At 45.0% G+C, this 25,787-nt stretch overlaps 1 protein-coding gene across 1 annotated transcript; it reads right to left on the bottom strand.

The window, feature by feature from the left end:
- Positions 1–899: 899 nt before the first annotated feature.
- On the bottom strand, positions 900–21,745 carry LOC311100400 (leucine-rich glioma-inactivated protein 1-like). Its single transcript, XM_084141291.1, has 8 exons — positions 21,372–21,745; positions 21,047–21,118; positions 20,362–20,433; positions 20,195–20,266; positions 12,701–12,772; positions 12,381–12,550; positions 2,437–2,601; positions 900–2,258 (listed from the first exon to the last, which is right to left on the bottom strand). The coding sequence occupies exons 1-8, from the start codon at positions 21,560–21,562 to the stop codon at positions 1,438–1,440; spliced, it is 1,635 nt and encodes a 544-aa protein (XP_083997417.1). The 5' UTR covers positions 21,563–21,745; the 3' UTR covers positions 900–1,437.
- Between the last annotated feature and the right edge of the window lie 4,042 nt (positions 21,746–25,787).

The raw sequence follows: 25,787 nt of genomic DNA, 5'->3' as shown, positions 1-25,787 counted from the left end.
TGCATGTCATGACAAATATACAAGGCTTTTATAAATATCTAAATCAGAATAAGCCATGAAATATGACAGAACTTCTACACAATTGTGGACATAAGAGCTAAAAAGTGCTGTCCACGTATGTGACCACTAAGCCCTAGGAGGTTAACCTCAGATTTGACTTTTCGTAGTAGGTTAGGAGAATTAGGAAAAGAGTTAGAGGTAGCTAAAATGCTAAAGAATTAATACACTTTTGACGTTCATTTGACAAAAGCTGGAGCCCTTCTAGCCATAACCGCGCTCAAGTAAACAACATACCGGTAACGGGCAATCCAGTTGGCCAACAAAAACGTTACCCTAAGTTCAGTAATAGTTCAACGAATTTTTCAACCTTCACCTTATTCAAAAAATCTGAAATAATAGTGGACATTATTGGGGTACTTATCTAGTGTCATTCTTGTTATAGAATGATCAAGATTTGAATATGTGTAGGCCAATGGCGGCTGGTGGGAGGAGCTATAGGAGGAAGTGGTCCTCTGTAGCTCAGCTGGTAGAGCACGGCGCTTGTAACACCAAGGTAGTGGGTTCGATCCCCGGGACCACCCATACACAAAAATGTATGCACACATGACTGTAAGTCGCTTTGGATAAAAGCGTCTGCTAAATGGCATATTATATTAAGGGCTCATTGGAAATGACCGGAATGGAATATTTGGAATGGGGTCAAACGTGGTTTCCATATGTTTGACACTGTTCCATTAATTCCATTCCAGCCATTATAATGAGCCCGTCCTCCTATAGCTCCTCCCACCAGCCGCCATTGGTGTAGGCTAATGCAATTGTGGTGTTTATTAAACAAGGACATGAAGACAACACATTTATGGTTTTATGAAATGTGTTTATTACTAGCCTACTATACATAAAATATAGCTAAATTAAAAACAAAATACACTTACTACAGGTTAGAATACAAGTTGTTTGTAGTATTGCAGTTACATAGCTTGGCCTACATTAGGTTAAATTCAAAATGTAATTTCAAAATCTAAAACTAGCTCCATATGAAAGACATAACATGATTGGAGTGGTCCCCTCTACATACAAAATGCTGTATCGTATAAATTATTTGACTCGTTATAAAAATGTAAACATTTTATTTGGAAAATTGTCAATTAAATGTTAGATTTAACATTTGAATTACATTTTAATGTATTCTCATTATTTGCTTTTACCTCTTAAGTTTATCTAAAGCACAGGTATTACTGTAGTGTAGTGTAGTGCATAGTTGCTGTAAATCAACAATTGCATTGTCTACGAGGAAGAAAAGAGGAGAGTGCTGTGAAAGAAAGGGATACAGTAGGTGTTTCTAGCAAGGCATTCATCAGGAATTCAGTATAGTCATCCCCTCCAGTGTTCAGTGCTACTGCATTTATCATCTACACACTCCTTAATTGTTTTCATTAATTAATTATTACTCAGGTCAATCATTAGGTGCTCGTATATCTGAGTTTTCCCTCTGAAGCTGGAGGCCAGCAGAAACTCTCTGTTGTCAATGGACACCAGAGAGAATGCCCTTGGCGCCTGGATGTTCAGGTCCTGGAAGTGAACAAATTGGCCTCTCTTCAAATCCCACTGATAGACCTGCGTGAAGGAGTAGTCGCTGCCGAGGATGGCGTACTGCCAGTTGCCGATGGAGACTGGCTGGAACACCATGGAGCCCCGCGAAGGCATTGTCTGTACCTCTTTGAACATGGCGCCGTCCCACCTCATCACCTTGGAGTCCCCGATAAAACGCGTCAGGCAGATGAAAAGTTCACTCTTCAACTTGAAGTGCTTGACCGCAAACACGTCCTCCATTTCGGGGATATCAGTGCGCCTGTCGAACTGCTTCAGACTCTTGCTCCACTGGTAGACGACAGGCCTCTGGGAACTGCTGGCTATGATGAGATGGGGCTTACCAGAGATCTCTAGGTACTCCACGTCTGTGTCACGATACCAGAGATGGAGGGACTGGTTAGGGTAGAACCCATTGCCGTTCCACTTGTACACTGTGGTAGAACCGGCCTTGGAGCTGTCTGCGATCACGAAGAAGGACTCACCGTCTATGAGGAAAGTCTCAATGTCATTAGGTTTCCTGATTTTCAGGATGTCAATATCCTGGATTTTGATGAATTTGTTGGCTGAGATGTCCCGCTTGTAAATGTGAGAGCCACCAAAAAGCTGGGCTACAAATATGAACAGCTGATTATCAATCACCATGGGTTTGCATACTACAGTAGATGTACCTGTAAAACAATGACCAAAAACAAAGTATTAGAACATAGGAACATAAAGTGAATATTTGTGAGAAACACTAAATACATGCAACTATACATTTTGGGATCCACAAGATATAGTATGACACTTTATTCACACATGAAATATCATTTAGACATCTAGTGATATAAAACAAACATTGCTCACTTTGAATGCTGTCATAGGTTCTGAAAACATTTTCAACATGATCCCATTCCAGGAAAATGCACGTTCCAGTAAAGGGCTGGGCAAACACAACAAATGTATCCATGCCAAAGGTAAAGGACTCCACTGAAATGGACTCAAACATCAGCGGCTGATAAGAGGCAAACTCTGCAATACAAAACAGTTTTAATGTGAAAACCACGTGCACAACCAGTGTAAAACAGTATAGTGATATTCTTACTTGAGAGCTATTTCCCAACAATGCAGCAATAATAATATAGATGATAGAAAATTGAATAAAAAAACACAAGTATGATGTAAGTTGAACACAAGAATGCAAGTACAGTGCCGTCAGAAAGTATTCACACCCCTTGAACTTTTCCATGTTTTTTGTGTTACAAAGTTAAATAAAAATAGATTAAATTGTCATTTTTTTGTCAACGATCTACACAAAATACTCTAATGTCAAAGTGGAAGAAAAATTGAATACCCCTTTGAGCATGGTGAAGTTATTAATTACACTTTGAATGGTGTATCAATACACCCAGTCACTACAAAGATACAGGCGTCCTTCCTAACTCCGTTGCCGGAGAGGAAGGAAACCGCTCTGGGATTTCCCCATAAGGCCAATGGTGACATTAAAACAGTTAGAGTTTAATGGCTGTGATAGGAAAAAACTGAGGACGGATCATCAATATTGTAGTTCAAAAGGCACCTGCACATCTGAGGTATCTTTTTTGCAGGTGCATGGTAACAGTTGAATAAGATGAGAAAAAATAAGAAACCGGCACACTGCTCTTGCTAGTATCACTGCTCTTTAATTGTCACGGTCGTCTATGTCGTCTAAGTATGACCAAGGCGCAGCGTGTCCAAGAAACATGACTTTATTAATTAAACGTTATAGAACTACAAAACAAAAGACGACTCAATGAAGTCCACGGTACACTGACCGAAACGGAACAAAAAACCAACAACTCCCACAGGAAAACATTCAGATAAATATGGCTCCCAATCAGAGATAACGAGCCGACAGCTGACACTCGTTACCTCCGATTGGGAGTCATAGACCAAACCTAGAAATGAACCCAACAGAAAGGCAAACCTAGAAAATACACCCAAACCCAACATAACCAAACCAAAACCCAACAAAACAAAATACACCCTGGCTCAAATACAAAAGTCCCGGAGCCAGAGTGTCACAGTACCCCCCCCTAAAGGTGCGAACTCCGGGCGCACCAGCATACAGTCTAGGGGAGGGTCTGGGTGGGCGTCTGTCCACGGTGGCGGTTCTGGCCCTGGTCGTGGTCCCCACCCCACCTTAGTCACTATCTGCTTCCGTAGCCTCCTCCACATGACCACCCCCCAACTAAACCCCACTGGATTAAGGGGCGGCACCGGACTAAAGGGCAGCACCGGACTAAGGGGCAGCACCGGACTAAGGGGCAGCACCAGGATAAGGGGCAGCACCGGGCTAAGGGACAGCACCGGGCTAAGGGACAGCACCGGACTCAATGGCGGATCCTGGCTGGCTGGCTCTGGCGGATCCTGGCTGGACGGCTCATGGCTGGCTGACGGATCTGGCTGCTCATGGCTGGCTGACGGATCTGGCTGCTCATGGCTGGCCGACGGATCTGGCTGCTCATGGCTGGCCGACGGATCTGGCTGCTCATGGCTGGCTGAAGGATCTGGCTGCTCATGGCTGGCCGACGGATCTGGCTGCTCATGGCTGGCCGACGGATCTGGCTGCTCATGGCTGGCTGAAGGATCTGGCTGCTCATGGCTGGCTGACGGATCTGGCTGCTCATGGCCGGCGGAAGACTCTGGCTGATCCTGTCTGGCGGAAGGCTCTGGCTGATCCTGTCTGGCGGAAGGCTCTAGCGGCTCCGGTCTGGCGGACGGCTCTGAAGGCTCATGGCAGACGGGCGGCTTTGCAGGCTCAGTCCAGACGGCCAGTTCAAGCGCCTTTGGGCAGACGGGCAGTTCAGGCCCCGTTGGGCAGACGGCAGACTCTGGCCGTCTGAGGCGCACCGTAGGCCTGGTGCGTGGTGCCGGAACTGGAGGTACCGGGCTGAGGACACGCATCTCAGAGCTAGTGCGGGGAGAAGCAACAGGGCATGCTGGACCCTGGGAACGTACATAAAGCCTAGTGCGGGGAGAAGGAACAGGGCATGCTGGACCCTGGGGACGCACATAAGGCCTAGTGCGGAGAGCAGCAACAGGACGCACAGGACTCGGGGAACACACAGGAGGCTTGGTGCGTGGTGTAGGCACTGGTGGAACTGGGCTGGAGCGGGGAGGTGGCGCCGGAAATACCGGACCGTGCAGGCTTACTGGCCCCCTTGAGCACTGAGCCTGCCCAACCTTACCCGGGTTGATGCTCCCCGTCGCCCGACCAGTACGGGGAGGTGGAATAACCCGCACCGGCCTATGTGGGCGAACCGGGAACACCATGCGTAAGGCTGGTGCCATGTACGCCGGCCCGAGAAGACGCACTGGTAGCCGGATGCGTTGGGCCGGCTTCATGACATCTGGCTCAACGCTCACTCTAACCCGGCCGATACGTGGAGCTGGAATGTACCGAACCGGGCTATGCCTGCGTACAGGAGACACCATGCGCTCTACTGCGTAACACGGTGTCTGCCCGTACTCTCGCTCTCCACGGTAAGTCCAGGGAGTAGGCGCAGGTCTCCTACCTGACTTCGCCACACTCCCTTTAAGCCCCCCCCCAAGAAATTTTTGGGTGGTACCCACGGGCTTCCAGCCTTGACTCCGTGCTGCCTCCTCATACCGCCTCCTCTCGGCTTTAGCTGCCTCCAGCTCTTCACGAGGGCGGCGATATTCTGCCGGTTGTGCCCAAGGACCCTTTCCAGCCAGTATCTCCTCCCATGTCCATGAATCCTTAGGAGCAGGGTCCTGTTGCCGCTTGACACGCTGCTTGGTCCTATTATGGTTGGTTTTTCTGTCACGGTCGTCTATGTCGTCTAAGTATGACCAAGGCGCAGCGTGTCCAAGAAACATGACTTTATTAATTAAATGTTATAGAACTACAAAACAAAAGACGACTCAATGAAGTCCACGGTACACTGACCGAAACGGAACAAAAAACCAACAACTCCCACAGGAAAACATTCAGATAAATATGGCTCCCAATCAGAGATAACGAGCCGACAGCTGACACTCGTTACCTCCGATTGGGAGTCATAGACCAAACCTAGAAATGAACCCAACAGAAAGGCAAACCTAGAAAATACACCCAAACCCAACATAACCAAACCAAAACCCAACAAAACAAAATACACCCTGGCTCAAATACAAAAGTCCCGGAGCCAGAGTGTCACATTAATAAGCTTTAGGTATCGGCCACCAGGCCTTCGTCAGTGCTGGTTCAGTCTGCTTCCACCAGACACTGGGAGATTAATTCACCTTTCAGCAGGACAATAACCTAAAACACAAGGGCAAATCTACACTGGAGTTGCTTACCAAGAAGACAGTGAATGTTCCTGAGTGGCCGAGTTACAGTTTTGACTTAAATCGACTTGAAAATCTATTGCAAGACCTGAAAATGGTTGTCTAGCAATGATCAACAACCAGTTTGACAGAGCTTGAAGAATTATGAAAATAATGGGCAAATGTTGGAAAGCTCTTAGACATACCCAGAAAGACTGCATTTCATTTTCACTAAATTTGCTAACATTTCTAAAAACATGTTTTCACTTTGTCATTATGGGGTATTGTGTGTGTAGATGGGTGAGGAAAAAAAATATATTTAATACCATTTTTATTCAGGCTGTAACACAACACAATGTGGAATAAGTCAAGGGGTATTAATACTTTCGGAAGGCACTGTACATGTAAACAGGGCTCAAAAGTGACTGGTAGCAGGAATATAAAAATACTTATGGTAATATACTAATGGTGATAAATATACATGTGAACAGGAGTAATTGTGACCAGTAGCAGGATAAAAACTAATGGTAATGGCAATCAGTAATCAATTAACAGCAGCATAATGGTAGTAATAAATCTAATCAATAATCATTTTAGCAGCAGCGTAGGTGTGAGGGAGAGTGTGTGGGTGCAAGTGTGTGGCGTCAGTAATGGGTGTGTGTGTGTGCGCATGTGAGTAATACTGACAGTGAAGGTGTGTGTGTCTGAGTGGGTAATGACCTGTGGATGGGCATAGAGTCAGTGTGGACAGTCTGTGGGAGAGGGAGTGCAGTAGTTGTTAGCCATTTAACAGTCTAATGGCTGTTTAGGAGTCTGTTGGTCTGAGCCTTGATGCACCGTTACCGCCTGAACAGTCCATGTCTCGTGTGGCTGGAGTCTTTGGCAATTTTCTGGGCCTTTCTCAGACACCACCTGGCATGTATGTCTTGGATGGCTGGGAGCTCGCCCCCAGTGATGCGCTGGGCAGTCTGCACCACCCTCTGTAGGGCCTTCTGGTCCAGGGCAGTGCAGTTGCATACCAGACGGTGATACAACCAGTCAGGATGCTCTCGAAGGTGCAGCTGTAAACGTTCTTGAGGATCTTTGGGGCCATGCCAAATCGTTTCAGCCTCCTGAGGGAGAAGAGGCGCTGCCGTTCCTTCTTCACGACTGTGCTGGTGTGAGAGGATCATGTGGACACCGAGGAACTTGAAGCTCTTGACCCTCTCCACTGCGGCCCCGTTGATGTGGATAGGGTGTCCCCCACCACACTGCCAGGTATCTGACCTCTTCCCTGTAGGCTGTCTCAACGCCATTGGTGATCAGGCCCACCACCGTCGTGTCGTCAGCAATGGCATATATTCATGGATGACCAATACACATTATGAAACAATTTCTCTTTCGTCTCTCTGTGGTTTTAATCATTTTCCTTCAATTCGCAAGTGGCTGTATCTATCGCATTGGAGAAATCATCCGAGAGGGAAAAGGCGCACCTCTATCTCAGTATGTGTAGCCCATGTATCTGATGCTGTCTGGACAAAAAGAGCATGACATGTTGCCGCCATAGCATTTGATTGATTGATTGCAGTGAATATTTGGCCTCCGTTTATATTTCTTTATTTAAGTAATCAGCCAATCAGGCCAGTTTGGATTTGCCATCACACCAATCAAATCACATCAAAAGGAAAACGTAATTGTCCGAAAAAAGTATGTTTCTCGTTTGCTTGTGACATGTTGTTGTCCTCCTGCAGTAGCTAGCTAGCTAAATTGGCTCACGTTACCTAGCTAACTTAGCTAGTTCATTGTTGCCCCTGCGAGGAAGTTAGGCTAGCAAGCATTTTAGCCAGGTAGCATAGTCTCGGACATCAAAAACGAACAGTGTGTACTGACAGTCATAGTGTCACGATCGTCTACCAAAGATGAGGACCAAGGCGCAGCGTTGCAGGCAAACATACTTTTTTAATTCGAGACACGATCAAAACAACAAACGATGCGTGACAGTTCACGGTCGAACAAAAACAGACTTGAAACAAGATCCCACAAACTCTGTGGGGAAACAGGCTGCTAAAGTATGGTTCTCAATCAGAGACAACAAGCAACAGCTGAATCACGTTGCCTCTGATTGAGAACCACACTGGCCAACATAGAACAACAATACTAGAATGTAACACAAATGAAAACTCACACCCTGGCTCAACATACTAGAGTCCCCAGAGCCAGGGCGTGACAGTACCCCCCCCTAAAGGCGCGGACTCCGACCGCGCCAACCAAACACCACAGGGGAGGGACCGGGTGGGCACTCCGCCTAGGCGGCGGATCCGGCTCCGGACCTGATCCCCGCTCCCTCTCCAACCCCCCAAAGTATCCCTGGTCCGGTCTGGCCCCGCTGGCCGGAGCTGGACTGCACACTGGTGGAGCGGGTTGCTCTAGCTCCGGCGTGAAGCATCTGACCGGTGCCGGACCAGGCACCGGTGGAACAGGCACGGGACGTGCCGGACTGACGACGCACACCACAGGCTTGGTGTGGGGAACAGGCACGGGCCGTGCCGGACTGACGACGCACACCACTGGCTTGGTGTGGGGAACAGGCACGGGCCGTGCCGGGCAGACGACGCACACCACTGGCTTGGTGTGGGGAGCAGGAGCGGGCCGCGCCGGGCTGACGAAACGCACCACTGACTTGGTGCGGGGAGCAGGAGCGGGCCGGACCGGGCTGACGAAGCGCACCACTGACTTGGTGCGGGGAGCAGGAACGGGCCGAGCTGGGCTGACGAAACGCACCACTGACTTGGTGCGGGGAGCAGGAATGGGCCGGACCGGGCTGACGACGCGCACCACTGACTTGGTGCGGGGAGCAGGAACGGGCCGTGCCGGGCTGACGAAGCGCACCACTGACTTGGTGCGAGTGGCAGGAACAGGCCGGACCGTACTGGGAACACACACCACTGGCCCTACGTGGGGATCAGGAACAGGCCGGACCGGACTGGCAACACACGCCAGTACCTCTCGGCGTGCCTCTACATCCTCCTTCCCCCTGGTGACCAGTGACTCCCGTAACCTGGCGGCCTCCTGCTGCCCCGTCGTCCACGGCGTTAGCCCCCCCCTAAAAAATGTATGGGCTTCACTCCTACCCGTGGCCAAGGCCTCCATCCCTCTTGCCAGACTCGCACTCATCTCCTCCCAAGTCCATCCTCTCTCCTCGTCACGCTGCTTGATCCAGTCGAGGTGGGATCTTCTGTCACGATCGTCTACCAAAGATGAGGACCAAGGCACAGCGTTGCAGGCAAACATACTTTTTTAATTCGAGACACGATCAAAACAACAAACGATGCGTGACAGTTCACGGTCGAACAAAAACAGACTTGAAACAAGATCCCACAAACTCTGTGGGGAAACAGGCTGCTAAAGTATGGTTCTCAATCAGAGACAACAAGCAACAGCTGAATCACGTTGCCTCTGATTGAGAACCACACTGGCCAACATAGAACAACAATACTAGAATGTAACACAAATGAAAACTCACACCCTGGCTCAACATACTAGAGTCCCCAGAGCCAGGGCGTGACACATAGACCGTTTTGCCAACATGAAAGAGAGGAGGAGGCATTGGCATTCACAGGGCCGGCTACCGGCATAAGCAAAATAAGCAGTCGCTTATTTTTCATTATTTTGGAACTCCATCAGGGTCTCAACTTACTATTGAGCTTCCTGAGCGTTAGAGAGGTCTCCAACGCACAGATACTGGGGCAACTGGCTACATACAGACTGATAGACAAACGCCCGCACCAAACAGACAGACGGAGGTAATATTGCTGGAAATTAAGTGGCAGATATTGTGTTACATTTGCCTTTTTAAGACAATAGTGGCTAACAAGGGGTGGGATAATGTCAATGTGTCTTTGATTGGATAGTAGCCTGGAGCTTTGTTTATGACAGTTTGCAATGGAACACATGAAAAAATGCATGTACTTTCAGAATTGATTGGTGAGCTACTCATAGGTGGGCTACGAGCTACTGGTAGCTCGTGATCTACCTTTTGGAGACCCCTGGTCTAAGGTGTCTGGGATGATGAAGTTGATGTGTGCCATGACCAGCCTTTCAAAGCGTTTTATGATTACAGATGTGAGTGCTACAGGGCGGTAGCCTTAGAGTTCTTGGGAACAGGAATGATGGTGGTCAGCTCGAGATGTGGGGATTACAGACTGGGACAAGAAGAGGTTGAAAATGACAGTGAAGATGCCTGCCAGCTGGTCTGCACATGCTATGAGAACGCGCCCTGGAATACCGTCTGGCCCTGTGGCCTTGCGAGTATTGACCAGATTAAAAGCTTTACTCACGTCGGCCTCAGAGTGAGATCACCCAGTCCTATGGGACGGCAGGGGCCCTCATGCACAGCTCAGTGTTGTTTTTATCGAAGCGTGCATAAAATACATTGACTTCGTCTGGTAGAGAGACATCGTTGGGCAGATCACGGCTAGGTCTTCCTTTGTAATCCGTAATGGACTGTAGCCCCTGCCACATATGTTGAGTGTTGGAGCCGGTGTAATAGGATTCTGTTATGATGAGTTTCTCGGATATCAAGTAATTCATGATGCAAGAAGATATTTAACACTTAGATGGAGAGTTGATACAAATATTGAATAGACACAGTACCGGGTTCGTCTAACAAATGGCACATGCTTTGCCTCTTGTCATCCGAACTACTAGACAAAGAAAATCTCTCAATTTATATACTTCATGCTACACGTTTCTTCAACAACATCCGTTAACCATCAGTGGGCACTCCCTTCTTTGATGGTATTACCTTGTACCCCAAGTCAGTGTATCCCATCTATCAATCATTCTAAGATAAACACCAGTAAGCTTTCTTGACATACTGGAATCCTTGTTATTCAGACTCTGTGTCACCAAGAGTCACTTATCTAATTAATTTAACCTTGTTCCCACAACACTATGACAAGATCTCATAACAGATTCCTATAATGTCCTTTTGCCTGTTCGATGGCTTTGCGGCGGTCGTAGTGGAACTTCTTGTACGCGTTCGTGTCAGCCGTAGTGCTGGGGTTGGCTGCGATAGCCCTGTGTGTGCGATAGCTCTGTCCTTTATCTTAGCACTTACCTCAGTGTTAATCCAGGGCTTTTGATTGGGGAAGAAGCGAACCTTCACTGTGGGGACAACGTCTGTGATGCGTTTCCTGATGAAGCCGGTGACTGAGGTGGTTAGCCTGTTGATGCTATCGGCGCAGTCCCCAAACATATTCCAGCAAAGCAGTCCTGCAGTATAGCTTCCGCTTCGGGGATCATTTCTCTACGGAACGCGTCACAGGTACTTCCTGCTTGAGCTTCTGTTTGTAAACAGGAAGCATGAGTATAGAGTCATGATCTGATTTGCCTAAGGGGGGACAAGGGATGGCCTTGTATGCTTGCTTGTGGGTTGAGTAACAGTGGTCTAGGACTTTATCGCCCTTAGTGGCAAAGGAGACGTGTTCATAGAAGTTGGGAATCAAGTGTCTTAGTGACGCGGAAATACAATTACAGGCAACAAGAAAAGCAGCCTCGTACAGTTCGTTAAGTGCCAGCTTGTTGTTGTGGTTGTCCTGGAATATATACAGCAGTCATGATGAAAACTCTCTCAAGAAGTAGAAGGGTCGGCATTTCACCATTGTGGAAATTCCAAGATGGGTGAACAATAGGTTGTTGTTGTTGATGAAGAGACATACTCCTCCTCCTCTGGATTTCCCTGAATCCAATGTCCTGTACGCTCGGTGAATGGAGAATCCATCGAGTTGGATAGCTGTGGGGGATCCGAAAGCCATGTTTCAGAAAAACAGAATATTGCAGTTACGAGAGTCCTGTTGATAGCAAATCCGTGATCAGTCTTCCATCTTATTATTAAGTGGCCAATAGTAGAAAGGGAAGTGGTGGCCGGTTTTCCCTTCGCCTTAGTCCCACCAGGATGCACGCTCTTCTGACTCCTTTTTGCCTGAATTTCCTCTTGGGTAGCCCGAAGATTGGGTCAGCGGTACACAAAGAGACCAGGGCAGATGACTTGAAGTCGAAGTTGACAAGGATTAACATCACTACCAGAGAAGGCAACATTACTGGCATTCTTCCTTGGTTACTGTTTTAGTGTTCTGTAGGCTACTGTAGGTACAATCTCTACACCAGGGTAGCCCAACCCTGTTCCTGGAGAGCTACCCTCCTGTTGGTTTTCGCTCCAACCCCAGGTGTTACTAACCTGATTCATTTTATCAACCTGCTAATTATTCGAATCAGGTATGCTAGATTAGGGTTGGAGCAAAAAATCTACAGGACGGTAGCTCTCCAGAAACAGGGTTGGGCAGTCCTGCTCTACAGTATTAGTGTTATCATTTTCACTTTATCCTGACTAGTAATTCATTTACAGTCTGAGTCTGTTGTGTATTGCATTTCATTGAAATGGCCACTACTGAATATCATGAGACAGCAGTGGTTAAGGAGATTAACATTGCAAGGTGTGAAATAAGAATTGCACCAATCACCTGCAGTTATGCAATCGAAAGACCCGGGCACAAGGTCATTGATCAGTTTCCCTTGGAAAAGCGTGGGCCCACTGCAGGGGATCTGATCAACCATCGTATTAGTGGTATGCATCCACTCCACCAGCCACTTTAGTTTGCAGTCACATTGCAGGTTGTTCCCTCTCAGATCCCTGGTAAAACAGGTTACCAAAGTATGCATAAATCAAAACCTGAATATTTTGAATGAAAATGAAAACTTTTTTGTTTAACGTAAGTACACTTTAGATTGTGACGTTGCCCATTAAGCCGCTGGTTATGCGAAGAAGAAAAAAAATACTCACACTTTAGCCAAAGCATCCATGCCCTTGAAAACATCTTTGGGTAATGTACCCAGGTTATTATAGGCCAGGCTCCTGATTAAAAAAGAGGAAAATGATGTGTTTTAGACTACAAAATACAGTCTGTCCTGAATCAACACAATATATTGTGGCTGACTTCCAAAAAGAGCCGTTCTTGGAACTCAGCACTGGATGGGCCCTGACCGTCACTTCAGTCCAGACAGAATGAGTAAGGAGCAGAGTTTAAGGTTACAGAGCAGATATATTTAGTTTTGCCCCCCAGGTCACATCAGTCTTGGTTATAATTAGATTTTCAAGAGTACACAGTACTCTACTGAAAATAGTGAAAGGAGATACATTCTTAGAATAAATTGGGCAAACTCATATATCCACTCATGTTTGTCTTTTTTTTCAATAGAAAGGAGTGTATTAGCTTTTCAGAGTGTTGTCAAGTCATACTGATTGATGGTCACATGATAAGTAAAACCAATATTTTTTAACATATACACTATTTGGATTTCAAGGGTTTTTTGAGTGTCTAATGCAAATATTCTGATGTGAAAACTGGAAGTATTCCCAGTCAGCGAGGTCACCAAGTTTACTTGTGATACTAGACCCACCACAGTATCCTTTGGCAACTTGATATGGCAGAAGTGAGGGAGGCTAACCTGGTTTAATATCACTGGAATAGGACTTGCATCCTATGCAGTTTTGACAACGATAAAGTGGGCACCACTGAGGTACATTAGCTTAATATTTGAATGTGCCTATGGGGGGCCTTAATGAACAATGGTTTTGATAATGCTATGCATCACGGGAAAAGCAACAGAGGTGTGGACTCGAGTCACATGACTTTGACTTGAGTCTGACTCAAGTCACAAATTTGATGACTTGAGACTGGACTTTATATAAAATAAAATAACTTTAGACTTGACTTGGAAACTCAAGACTTGGGACTCAACTTTGACTTGAGACTGATGACTTTAAATTATCTGGCCAGGTTTTGTAATGTTTTGTTATTCATTTTGTGGCACACTTTATTACTCTCCATGCAGCCAGAGACAGTAGCTGCAGCATTACGCTGGCAAAAGAAACATGCAACAGATTGGCTAGTGAAACGCACACTTGGCCCTCTGATTGGACCAGCAAATTGTCAATCAACTCAGGTCAGGTGAGCTAGACAGGGGTTGTGAGTTTTTCATGTTTTAATAGGCTACATATATCCTACCATGTATTTTATTTGTATACCTTTTCTTATTTGATTAGGTCAGTAACACAGTCCTACAGCATTGGACCAAATTCTTGTTTCAAAAACATCTAATCAGTGCTTCAGAACCAAAAAGTTGCATGACTTGACTTTTGACCAATGACCAGTCATCAGCATTGGCGTGCAAAGGCAGGGCGCACATATCCAGATTAGTGACCAGAAAGCACTTGTTTCATTTTCTCTGATTTTGCCTGTCAAAAAACTGAGTAGCCTGTGTTCATATTATCCATATAAAATACAGTTTAGCAATCTGCTACGGACTGTCACACCCTGGCTCTGGGACTCTATAGGTTGAGCCAGGGTGTGTTCTTTCTGTTGTGTTTATTTCTATGTTGGCCAGAGTGACTCCCAATCAGAGGCAACGAGTGTCAGCTGTCGTTGGTTGTCTCTGATTGGGAGCCATATTTAAACTGTCTGTTTTCCCTTTGTGTTTGTGGGTTCTTGTTCCGTGTTGGTCATTGTTACCGAGGACGTTACGAGTCGTTTGTTGTTTTGTTGGTTGTGTATGTTATCACTGAAGATAATAAATACCATGTTCGTTCAACACGCTGCACATTGGTCTCTCCCTGACGATCGTGACAGAAGAACCCACCAAGTAAGGACCAAGCAGCGTGTCCCGGGGCAGAACTTGGACTGGACATGGGAGGAAGCGCCGGGAGAGGCCCTGGCGAAAGAGGAGCAGCGGCGTCAGCAGTGTCAACGTCGGACAGGCGAGAGGCAACCCCAGAACATTTTTAGGGGGGGCACACGGCATGGACGACGGGGCTGACGGAGGCAGAAAAGGGTCGGATTCAGAAGGCCACCAGGTTACGGGGGCCAATGGTCAAAGCAGGGAAGGAAGGTGTAGAGGCACGGCGAGAGGTACTGGGGTGTGTTACCAGTCCGGTCCGGCCCGTTCCAGATCCCGAGGTAGAGCCAGTGGTGTGTGTCCCCAGTACGGTCCGGCCTGTTCCGGCCCCTCGCACCAAGTGTACGGTGCGCGTCGCCAGCCCGGTCCGGCCTGTCCCTGCTCCTCGCACCAAGCCTACGGTATGCGTCGCCAGCCCGGTCCGGCCTGTCCCTGCTCCACGCACCAAGCCTACGGGGTGCGTCGTCAGCCCAGTCCGGCCTGTCCTGCTCCACGCACCAAGCCTACGGTGTGCGTCGCCAGCCCAGTCCGGCCTGTCCCTGCTCCACGCACCAAGCATACGGTGTGCGTCGCCAGCCCAGTCCGGCCTGTCCCTGGTCCAAGCACCAAGCCTACGGTGTGCGTCGCCAGCCCGGTCCGGCCTGTCCCTGCCACTCGCACTAAGCCAGGGGTGCGAGACGTCAGCCTGGTAAGGCCCGTTCCTCCTCCACGCACCAAGCCAGGGGTGCGAGTCGTCAGCCTGGTAAGGCCCGTCCCTCCTCCACGCACCAAGCCAGGGGTGCGAGTCGTCAGCCTGGTAAGGCCCGTTCCTCCTCCACGCACCAGGCCAGGGGTGCGCGTCGTCAGCCTGGTAAGGCCCGTTCCTCCTCCACGCACTAAGCCCGGGGTGCGCGTCGTCAGTCCAGCACAACCTGTGCCTGGGTCACCGGTGCCTGGTAAGGTACCGGTCAACTGCTCCACTACGGAGCTGAAGCTAACCGCTCCTGCTACGTCCAGTTCAGCTCCAGCCAGCGGGGCCAGACTGGACCAGGGGCGCTATGGGGGGTTTATTGGAGGGTGGTGGGCAAGGCCGGAGCCAGAACCGCCGCCGAGGAGGAATGCCCACCCAGCCCTCCCCTGTTTTGTTCAAGTTGAGGCGCGGTCGCAGTCCGCGCCTTTAGGGGGGGGTACTGTCACACCCTGGCTCTGGGACTCTATAGGTTGAGCCAGGGTGTGTTCTTTCTGTTGTGTTTATTTCTATGTTGGCCAGAGTGACTCCCAATCAGAGGCAACGAGTGTCAGCTGTCGTTGGTTGTCTCTGATTGGGAGCCATATTTAAACTGTCTGTTTTCCCTTTGTGTTTGTGGGTTCTTGTTCCGTGTTGGTCATTGTTACCGTGGACTTTACGAGTCGTTTCTTGTTTTGTTGATTGTGTCTATTATCACTAAAGATAATAAAGTTAAACATGTTCGTTCATCACGCTGCGCCTTGGTCTGTTCAATACGACGATCGTGACACGGACACATCTTTGCCAGAACAATACGCTATCTGGTGATTTCATTGATCATTTTCATATTTCAGATAGGCCCTGGGTGGGTTAATTATATACAGTTGAAGTCAGAAATGTACATACACTTAGGTTGGAGTCATTAAAACTCGTTTTATAACCACTCCACAAATTTCTTGTTAACAAACTATAGTTTTGGCAAGTCGGTTAGGACATGACACAAGTAATTTTTCCAACAATTGTTTACAGACAGATTATTTCACTTATAATTCACTGTATCACAATTCCAGTGGGTCAGAAGTTTACATACATTAAGTTGACTGTGCCTTTAAACAGCTTGGAAAATTCTAGAAAATGATGTCATGGCTTTAGAAGCTTCTGATAGGCTAATTGACATCATTTGAGTCAATTGGAGGTGTACCTGTGGATGTATTTCAAGGCCTACCTTCAAACTCAGTGCCTCTTTGCTTGACATCATAGGAAAATCAAAAGACCTCAGAAAGCAATTGTAGACCTCCACAAGTCTGGTTCATCCTTGGGAGCAATTTCCAAACGCCTGAAGGTTCCACGTTCATCTGTACAAACAATAGTACGCAAGTATAAACACCATGGGATCACGCAGCCGTCATACCGCTCAGGAAGGAGACGCCTAGAGATTAACGTACTTTGGTGCGAAAAGTGCAAATCAATCCCAGAACAACAGCAAAGGACCTTGTGAAGATGCTGGAGGAAACAGGTACAAAAGTATCTATATCCACAGTAAAACGAGTCCTATATCGACATAACCTGAAAGGCCGCTCATAAAAAAGCCAGACTACGGTTTGCAACTGCACATGGGGACAAAGATCGTACTTTTTGGAGAAATGTCCTCTGGTCTGATGAAACAAAAATAGAACTGTTTGGCCATAATGACCATCGTTATGTTTAGAGGAAAAAGGGGATAGCTTGCAAGCCGAAGAACACCATCCCAACCGTGAAGCACGGGGGTGGCAGCATCATGCTGTGGGGGTGCTTTGCTGCAGGAGGTACTGGTGCACTTCACAAAATAGATGGCATCATGAGGAAGGAAAATTATGTGGATATATTGAAGCAACATCTCAAGACATCAGTCAGAGCCCTGACCTCAATCCTATAGAAAATGTGTGGGCAGAACTGAAAAGGCGTGTGCGAGCAAGGAGGCCTACAAACCTGACTCAGTTACAACAGCTCTGTCAGGAGGAATAGGCCAAAATTCACCCAACTTATTGTGGGAAGCTTGTGGAAGGCTACCCGAAACGTTTGACCCAAGTTAAACAATTTAAAGGCAATGCTACCAAATACTAATTAACTAATTGACCCACTGGGAATGTGATGAAATAAATAAAATCTGAAATAAATCACTTTCTACTATTATTCTGACATTTCACATTCTTAAAATAAAGTGGTGATCCTAACTGACCAAAGACAGGGAATTTTTACTAGGATTAAATGTCAGGAATTGTGAAAAACGGTTTAAATGTATTTGGCTAAGGTGTATGTAAACTTACGACTTCAACTGTACCTCAGTGGTGGGACCTGGCTATATGTCTAAAGATAATTGTAGCATCGCACTGCCTTCAATACTTATAGGATGAAGATGTAACATATTAAATAAATTACGATATTTGTGAGGAAGAAATAGTTACAGACAGACCATGCTTTCCATCTGACCCTCAACCTCTGCTGTATAGGCTACAGGTAGACGGTGACATGATATCCCTAGTTGATATTGACTGCTAACATGAATGACTTTCAGCTCAATATACTGGTGTAAAACTTAGTTTATTTCTGTATCTTCGTTTTTAAAATGTATCACCTTTACGGCTGTAATGACAGGCTACATTTACGCAGCGATTGTGCGCGCTTGTTCGCCCTGTGCACGCATGCATGTACGTGCGTGGGAGTCGCAAGCTTTGAAACACTCCTTTTTAGGGGTTGCGGGTCAAAAAGTTGGAGAACCTATGAGCTAGCGAACAGATTGCTGATTTGCTGTACAGCTGTAGGATCGGGTGCAGCGCAAACATCAAATTGTAGGGAGAGAGGATTGCCATACAGTTTGGGAAAAAAGTATTTGATCCCCTGCTGATTTTGTATGTTTGCCCACTGAGAAAGACATGATCAGTCTATAATTTTAATGGTAGGTTTATTTGAACAGTGAGAGACAGAATAACAACCAAAAAATCCAGAAAAACGCATGTCAAAAATGTTATAAATTGATTAGCATTTTAATGAGGGAAATAAGTATTTGACCCCTCTGCAAAACATGACCTAGTAATTGGTGGCAAAACCCTTGTTGGCAATCACAGAGTTCAGACGTTTCTTGTAGTTGGCCACCAGGTTTGCACACATCTCAGGAGGGATTTTGTTCCACTCCTCTTTGCAGATCTTCTCCAAGTCATTACGGTTTCGAGGTTGACGTTTGGCAACCTTCAGCTCCCTCCACAGATTTTCTATGGGATTAAGGTCTGGAGACTAGCTAGGCCACTCCAGGACCTTAATGTGCTTCTTCTTGAGCCACTCCTTTGTTGCCTTGGAATACCCATCCATGACCCATTTTCAATGCCCTGGCTGAGGGAAGGAGGTTCTCACCCAAGATTTGACGGTACATGGCCCTGTCTATCGTCCCTTTGATGCGGTTAATGTTGTCCTGTCCCCTTAGCAGAAAAACAACCCCAAAGCATAATGTTTCCACCTCCATGTTTGACGGTGGGGATGGTGTTCTTGGGGTCATAGGCAGCATTCCTCCTCCTCCAAACACGGCGAGTTGAGTTGATGCCAAAGAGCTCGATTTTGGTCTCATCTGACCACAACACTTTCACCCAGTTCTCCTCTGAATCATTCAGATGTTCATTGGCAAACTTCAGACGGGCCTGTATATGTGATTTCTTGAACAGGGGGACCTTGCGGGTGCTGCAGGATTTCAGTCCTTCACGGCGTAGTGTGTTACCAATTGTTTTCTTGGTGACTATGGTCCCAGCTGCCTTGAGATCATTGACAAGATCCTCCTGTGTAGTTCTGGGCTGATTCCTCACCGTTCTCATGATTATTGCAACTCCAACTGTTGTCACCTTCTCACCAAGCTGCTTGGCGATGGTCTTGTAGCCCATTCCAGCCTTGTGTAGGTCTACAATCTTGTCCCTGACATCCTTGGAGAGCTCTTTGGTCTTGGCCATGGTGGAGAGTTTGGAATCTGATTGATTGATTGCTTCTGTGGACAGGTGTCTTTTATACAGGTAGCAAGCTGAGATTAGGAGCACTCCCTTGTGCTCCTAATCTCAGCTCGTTACCTGTATAAAAGACACCTGGGAGCCAGAAATCTTTCTGATTGAGAGGGGGTCAAACACTTATTTCTCACATTAAAATGCAAATCAATTTATAACATTTTTGACATGCGTTTTTCTGGATTTTTTTGTTGTTATTCTGTCTCTCACTGTTCAAATAAACCTACCATTAAAATCATAGACTGATCATTTCTTTGTCAGTGGGCAAACGAACAAAATCAGCAGGGGATCAAATACTTTTTTCCCTCACTGTATGCAGCTTGGTGATCAAGAATATCAGGCTAAATGTTTACTTTGCAATCTCACCAGCAATGTGGCATCAAGCAACAATTACTAGCATAGGCCTACTGTTCTTTTGGTAAGTCAAAATTGCTTGAAATTGATCATTTACTTATGAAGCTTGCATTTGGAATTTGTTGTTAAAATGAATTATTACATAATCAAAATGTGTTGTAGACAAAATAATGAAAAGGGCTGTCTGGTAGCCTCAATTGACAAAGATTTGTATTTGAACAAGTCATTGCATGTATACATTTTTTTTGGTTGCTTGATTTGAGACTTGACATCAAAAAACATGTGACTGGACTCTTAGAATGCGGGTCTTGGACTTGACTCGAGACTCGACCCGTTCTACTTTGGACTCAACTTGAGACTCATACCTTGATACTTGCTTGTGACTTGAATAATATTGACTTGTCCAATCTCTGGTTTTCAAGTATGGTTAACACAATATGCAAATGCCACAAGGCCATTGTTCTAACACATTTTCCTTGATTTCGAATTGTAAAAAAGTAAAAAAGGACATTCTTATACTTACAGATGTATGAGTGCTTTTAGGCCCCGGAATGCGTGTTGTGATATTGATGCAATTTTGTTGTTTTCGATAAACCTGTGAATGAAGTTAACATGTAATAACATATTTTGAGATTTAATCATCATATGATGCATTTGAGGATCTTATCCATTAGAGAGAGTACAACTCACAGGTACTCCAGATGCGGTAGACCCAGGAATGCATCCTCATCAATTGAGTCAAACGTGTTGGCAGTGAATAGGCTGTTAAAAAAATAGTTTACATTCCATAATTTCTATAACCAGCACTCTGTCACATTTTTGTTTTTACTCACACTTGAATATAAATATTTCACATTGTGGTTGAGTTTCCAAGCAACCCACTGCAAAACATTTTTTCATGTAGCCTAATCCTTCTGTTCACACTTGTAATGTTTTCTTAATCTACGTTTCCAAAACAACTCTGTTTCACAAGCTTCTAACAATAACATAGGTGGTCCCAACAAACTTGTCATAGCATAGCCTATTCAGTATTATTAATATTTTCCACAAACTCTGAATCAGTTTGCATCATTAGGCATGAGGGAAACCACCATGCCAAGATGCATGTTTTCCTGGTGAGCTATGGGTGGGTCCTCAGACAATAGATTTACTGTAATGGATTAACAATATTCCGAGAAAAGTTTTTGGTTTCATTTCATTGAGCAATTTTTGTTTCAGCTCAGCAGCCAACATCCTACGCCCCACTAAGTTCATGTAGTGTGTTATTACATAATTCTGCTCTTCCTCTGAGGGAGCAGAGCTGTGCTTTGTTAATGCACATGGACCATCATGTTAACATATATTATACAACGTCGTTGAGTAACGTCAAACTCACAGAAGATGTAGCGCTGGAGTGTTTAAGAAGCTTCCTCCAGTGAGTTCGGTGAATCCAGACTTGACAAAAGATCTGAATAGAAACATGGTACAAAAGAAATGAGGCAATATAGCAGAACATAGATTCATGTTATTGAAAAGATATCAACCATTTAATTTGATTGTAGCCCTGCATTATTTCAATTAGCTGCTTTATTTGTGGTGTTATTTATTCCATTCAACATCTTCAAAATACTCGACAGAGAGATCATACGATATCCCCATCATAATGCCATTGTCAATATTATGATTGAAATAATTTTAAAATATTAATTCCAAGCACTTACAAGGAAAAGACATCAGGTGGAAAGCTGTGAGGGACCGATTTCATATTTTCACACAATGCATTATCTTTGGTGCACATACAAGATGCGGGGCATCTACGTTGCTTCACTCTTCTGCTCTCTGCTAAAAGCAGGACGCTGGCAACGCAAAGCAAGACCGTGCATTCTTTCAGGGTTTTGTTTCCATATCCCATCCTTTTGGTGCTCTCTGGTGACAACCAGTCCGTCGAATATTTCTGAACATGAACCTCAATTAAACATCCAAACTTCAAATGTTTCAATGTCAAATCGTGAATGTCTGTATTTGCTTCGAGTTAAGCAGTGATGTATGCAGCTTGTATCTCAATGACCAGGCACTCATCCAAAAGATTCGTTCTGCAAGGCGCAGTATTTAAATGCAGGACAGGGAAAATAAGACAAAGCTCGCCGATCCTTGGACGGATTAAAATCCTCCAAAATACGTTGTCATTCCAAAAGTTAAAATGTACCCAATGTAGGCTACAAAATTTTATATTGTAATTTTTTGTAACAACTAGGCTGGCTCTGTGTTTTATTATGAAGGTCTGACTGAGCATCTATTTGGCTCGTGCATATATATAAGAAACGATGAAAGCCTCAGTCCCTGGAGAGAGCACGCAGAGTGGCGCTTATTTTTATGACTAGGTGGTATAGAGCCCCACAGTGGAGGTGTCATAATACCCATAACACCTAGCTGTCAAACAGGAAAATGGTTGCAATCGTTTTTTCACCATTCATTTTTTCCATAGGGGACTTTAGAAACACTTAAAACAAGGGCTGTGTTTGGTATAGGCTTACCCTGGCATGTTGTTTCGATAACCATGTAAATCTCTCTCCGACAAGGTTACTTATCAAGATATTCGGCTCTATTTACTCTCAGATTCTAAAATGGTAATTAGCATAAAAGTAGACTTCATGCAAGACTACAAATCCCTGCAAGCTACTGCACATCATCTCTAGCTTACACCTTTGCTAACTGGTATTGTCAATTTAAAACTTGCACAAGACAGTTAACAGAATTGTCAATTTAAAGAAATGTAGCCACTTATTCTACATTTAGCTAACATTAGATAGTTAATCCAGAGATTCTTGCCTTTGCCTCGATTCGGCAGGCTTGTCCAGATCATCATGGCATTTGTAGTTCTTTATGATAGCCTCATTAGCAGCCTTTTTTTTTGGGGGGGGGGGGGGGGTAAATACAGGCGAATATATTGATAAGTCACCTTGTCCTAGAGAGATTTACACGGTTATCAAAACGTCACACCAGGGTAAGCCTACACGTAACGCACATTTGAAGTGTTTCTAAAAAAAAAAAAAAAAATATGGGAAAAATGAATGGTGGAAAAAACGATTGGAACCATTTCCCCGTTTGACCGCTAGGTTTTATGTGTATTATGACTCATACTGTGGTACTCTTGCTGCGTTCAAAACAACTGAGAACTCTGAAAAAGCAAGCTCTGACTGGGAAAAAAACGGTTTGAACGGTCATCCAACTCGGAATTCCAACTCAGGAACTCAGGCCTCTTTCTAGAGCTACGACTTTCCGACCTGAAGATCACTGACATCATGATTTGACCTCGTATTTTTAAGAGTTCCCAGTTGTTTTGAACGTGGCATCTATACAGCTACTGTATTAGGTTAGGATAACTTACACAGCAAGTTAGGATAATTAATGTAGCAGGATAGCATAATTAGGTTAAGATTAGGTAAAGGGTTAGGGTTAGCTAAAATGCTCTTCTAACCAGCTACGAAAAGTCACTTCCAGTCGTAGCTGTACTCCTTCTAGTCACAACCGGGGCGCAGGCTATTATTTATGCGCACATGAAAGCCATGAATGTTTAATGCAGAACGGCCTATTCCTTAGGAGGGTCTGTGGAAACGGTCAGTGCTGTCTGGAATCCTTGGGACATCCCTACCCTAAACCCTCAATTTAACCCCTACCCTTACCCTAACCATAATCCTTAGCTAACCTTAACCTTTACCTTAACCATTTAAAATTTCAACTTCAATGGGGTAGGGTCATTGCATTGGTCATTTGCATAGTTCATTGTTTAAATCCAGCATTCACTTCCAGCATTTTAATCAATTTCTTCATTTCCTGCACTTAATGTGTTATCATTTACACACTGTCACATTTATTTTGTCTTAGTATGCCTCTATTTCAACAACAAAAACTTTTCGTTTACAATAATTATTCTCCTCTTTGACTGTGCATTGTCGGCAGTTCATACTTTCGCCACTAGAGGGCGATTTGCCGATTTCAAGGGGTTCTGTACTCCCGAGGTGGTTGACTGTTTTTGTACTTGCCATTTAGCTAGCAGTTCTCAGCTGTTAGCAGCCAATGGCTAGCAGTTTCTTACTGGCAATAACAACTGATGATTGCCATCCTTTTTTCGAGTCATTACTGAATTAATTACTAAATCAAACATTAAACCTTGTAAACAATTAATGGTAATTCATGGTAACCTCGTAAACAATTCATTTAGACCCAACGTTTATTTGAAACAGGCGTTTATTTGCTGAAATCTGTGCCATATCGCGGCTATTAAAAGGGACATGCAGCTATTTGAGACTCAGTGATTAATTTAAGTTTTACGGTAGGCTAATAACAATATAATCAAAAACCGAATCATAATAACAAGAACATTATAATAGCCTATGTAATATGATGCAGCTAATATAATATTATCCCCCCCCAAATTTTTTTTTTCGTATTTTAATCAGTTTTGTTCCCAGCTGGCTCTACCAGTCTGCTTACCAGTTACATTTCTGTGCTCAACCAAATGTTTTTTTTCTTTGTAGCTCACAGCGAACATACTGAATCACATGCTGTGTCTTTTTGTTGAGTTTAATGGGGGATCAACCCCAATAACAGTGGAGTTCTGTTCAAGACTGGAAAAGTTCACCCCTACTACCCCACCATTTTCCGATGACTTCAATTACAGTATTCAGAAGAATAAGAGATCTATTGTTCCCATTTGGTATAACGGAATCTGTAATGGAATCTGTAATGGAATCTATGAGGCCACAGAAGTACAGGCAGATAGCAGATATGATTAATGGTTACTTCTCCACCCCATTTCCCTACACAAAAAATAATGTTTTCACATATTAGTGTTATTTTACACTGTTTAACACTGTTAATCATAGGAATTCGTGGTTTGGGGTGGATTGTCCCTTTAAAAAGTTTGGATTTTAGCAAACAAAGAAAGGCACGCAACAACAGAGGACACATATTGTAGGTACATACTGTGCAGTTGAAGCTGGTGGGAGGAGCTATAGGAGGACGGCTCATTGGAATGGCTGGAATGGAACAGCGTCAAACATGTGGCTTCCATATATACAGGATGATACCATTCCATTTAATTCCAGCTATTACAATGAGCTCGTCCTCCTATATCACCTCCCACCAGCCTCCTCTGGGACACGATAAGGGTTTAAGAATTCGAATTTAAGTATCGACTGCATAGTGACTCAAACGAGTCTGAAGTTTATTAATAGTCTGATCTCAACGTCGTGGAGGAGTTGAGGTACTTGGCTGGATTTCTCTGTGTGTGCATGTTCAAAATAGACTAGGGGCCTACAGTATTTCAGTTTCTCTTCATATTCGCTACTTCTTTTATTTTTTTCAAAAACAACTTTTCTTTTATTAATCAAATCAGCACCTGAATATCTGATGTATTTTGTGTATTCGGTATTAGGCTATGGTTTGATTCCAGCATCACATTTGTTGGAAACATTCTTTGATTTGGATAGGACCTGCCCTGTCACTTTGGTTGTGGCCAATGGTGTTTATATATATCAATGGTTGTGGCAGTTCACTGTTAGAAATACATTTAATCCACCTTTCTTTTTGTGTGCCGCACGTTCTCCAGGCCATATATTTAGTGGCGGTCAGTGCCGTTTATGATGAGGGAGGACGATTTTCTTTTTCATGAGCATGTCCTTATTTCTATTAGAGGATGTTGAATGACTGTCATTCATATTCCATTCACCCAGTTCAATGTAACATCGATAGGTTTAGGCTACTACATGATACTAAAATTTCCGCTATACCCATCATGAGGTTGCTACAACCTAGCCTATGAATGAAAGTTTACAACGTAGGTGCACACAGTTCGAGAGAAAAATGTGAGATGACAGACAGTGACACATTCAATACCGCCTTGCACACTCTTGCCTGTATCTACCTTATCTAGAGTGTAATCATTAGTCCAACAGTTGCAAACAAGAGTTTCTATTGGACAAATTGGCAATACATTTATCAAACCAAAAGCTTACCATGACTTGGAAGAGTTCAAGTATTGTGTTGGATAGTCATAGCCAGCTAGCTAACATAGCATCCCTCTGTTTGAGCCGGGTGTTTTACTAACTAAACTAGCCAGCTGCATTTGCTAGCTA

The sequence above is a fragment of the Coregonus lavaretus genome (genome assembly GCF_964263955.1).
Source record: "Coregonus lavaretus genome assembly, chromosome: 25".
Taxonomy (NCBI): domain Eukaryota; kingdom Metazoa; phylum Chordata; class Actinopteri; order Salmoniformes; family Salmonidae; genus Coregonus; species Coregonus lavaretus.
This window is presented reverse-complemented; position numbering and strand designations above follow the sequence as displayed.

Excerpts from the sequence above, each read along its gene's own strand:
- LOC311100400 (XM_084141291.1), bottom strand. The coding sequence starts at position 21,562 with ATGGGATATGGAAACAAAACCCTGAAAGAATGCACGGTCTTGCTTTGC. Across the intron at positions 2,602-12,380 it reads TTTCGATTGCATAACTGCAG|AGTTTGCCTCTTATCAGCCG; the intron begins GTGATTGGTGCA and ends TTTGTATTGCAG. Across the intron at positions 2,259-2,436 it reads AACCTATGACAGCATTCAAA|GTACATCTACTGTAGTATGC; the intron begins GTGAGCAATGTT and ends ATTGTTTTACAG.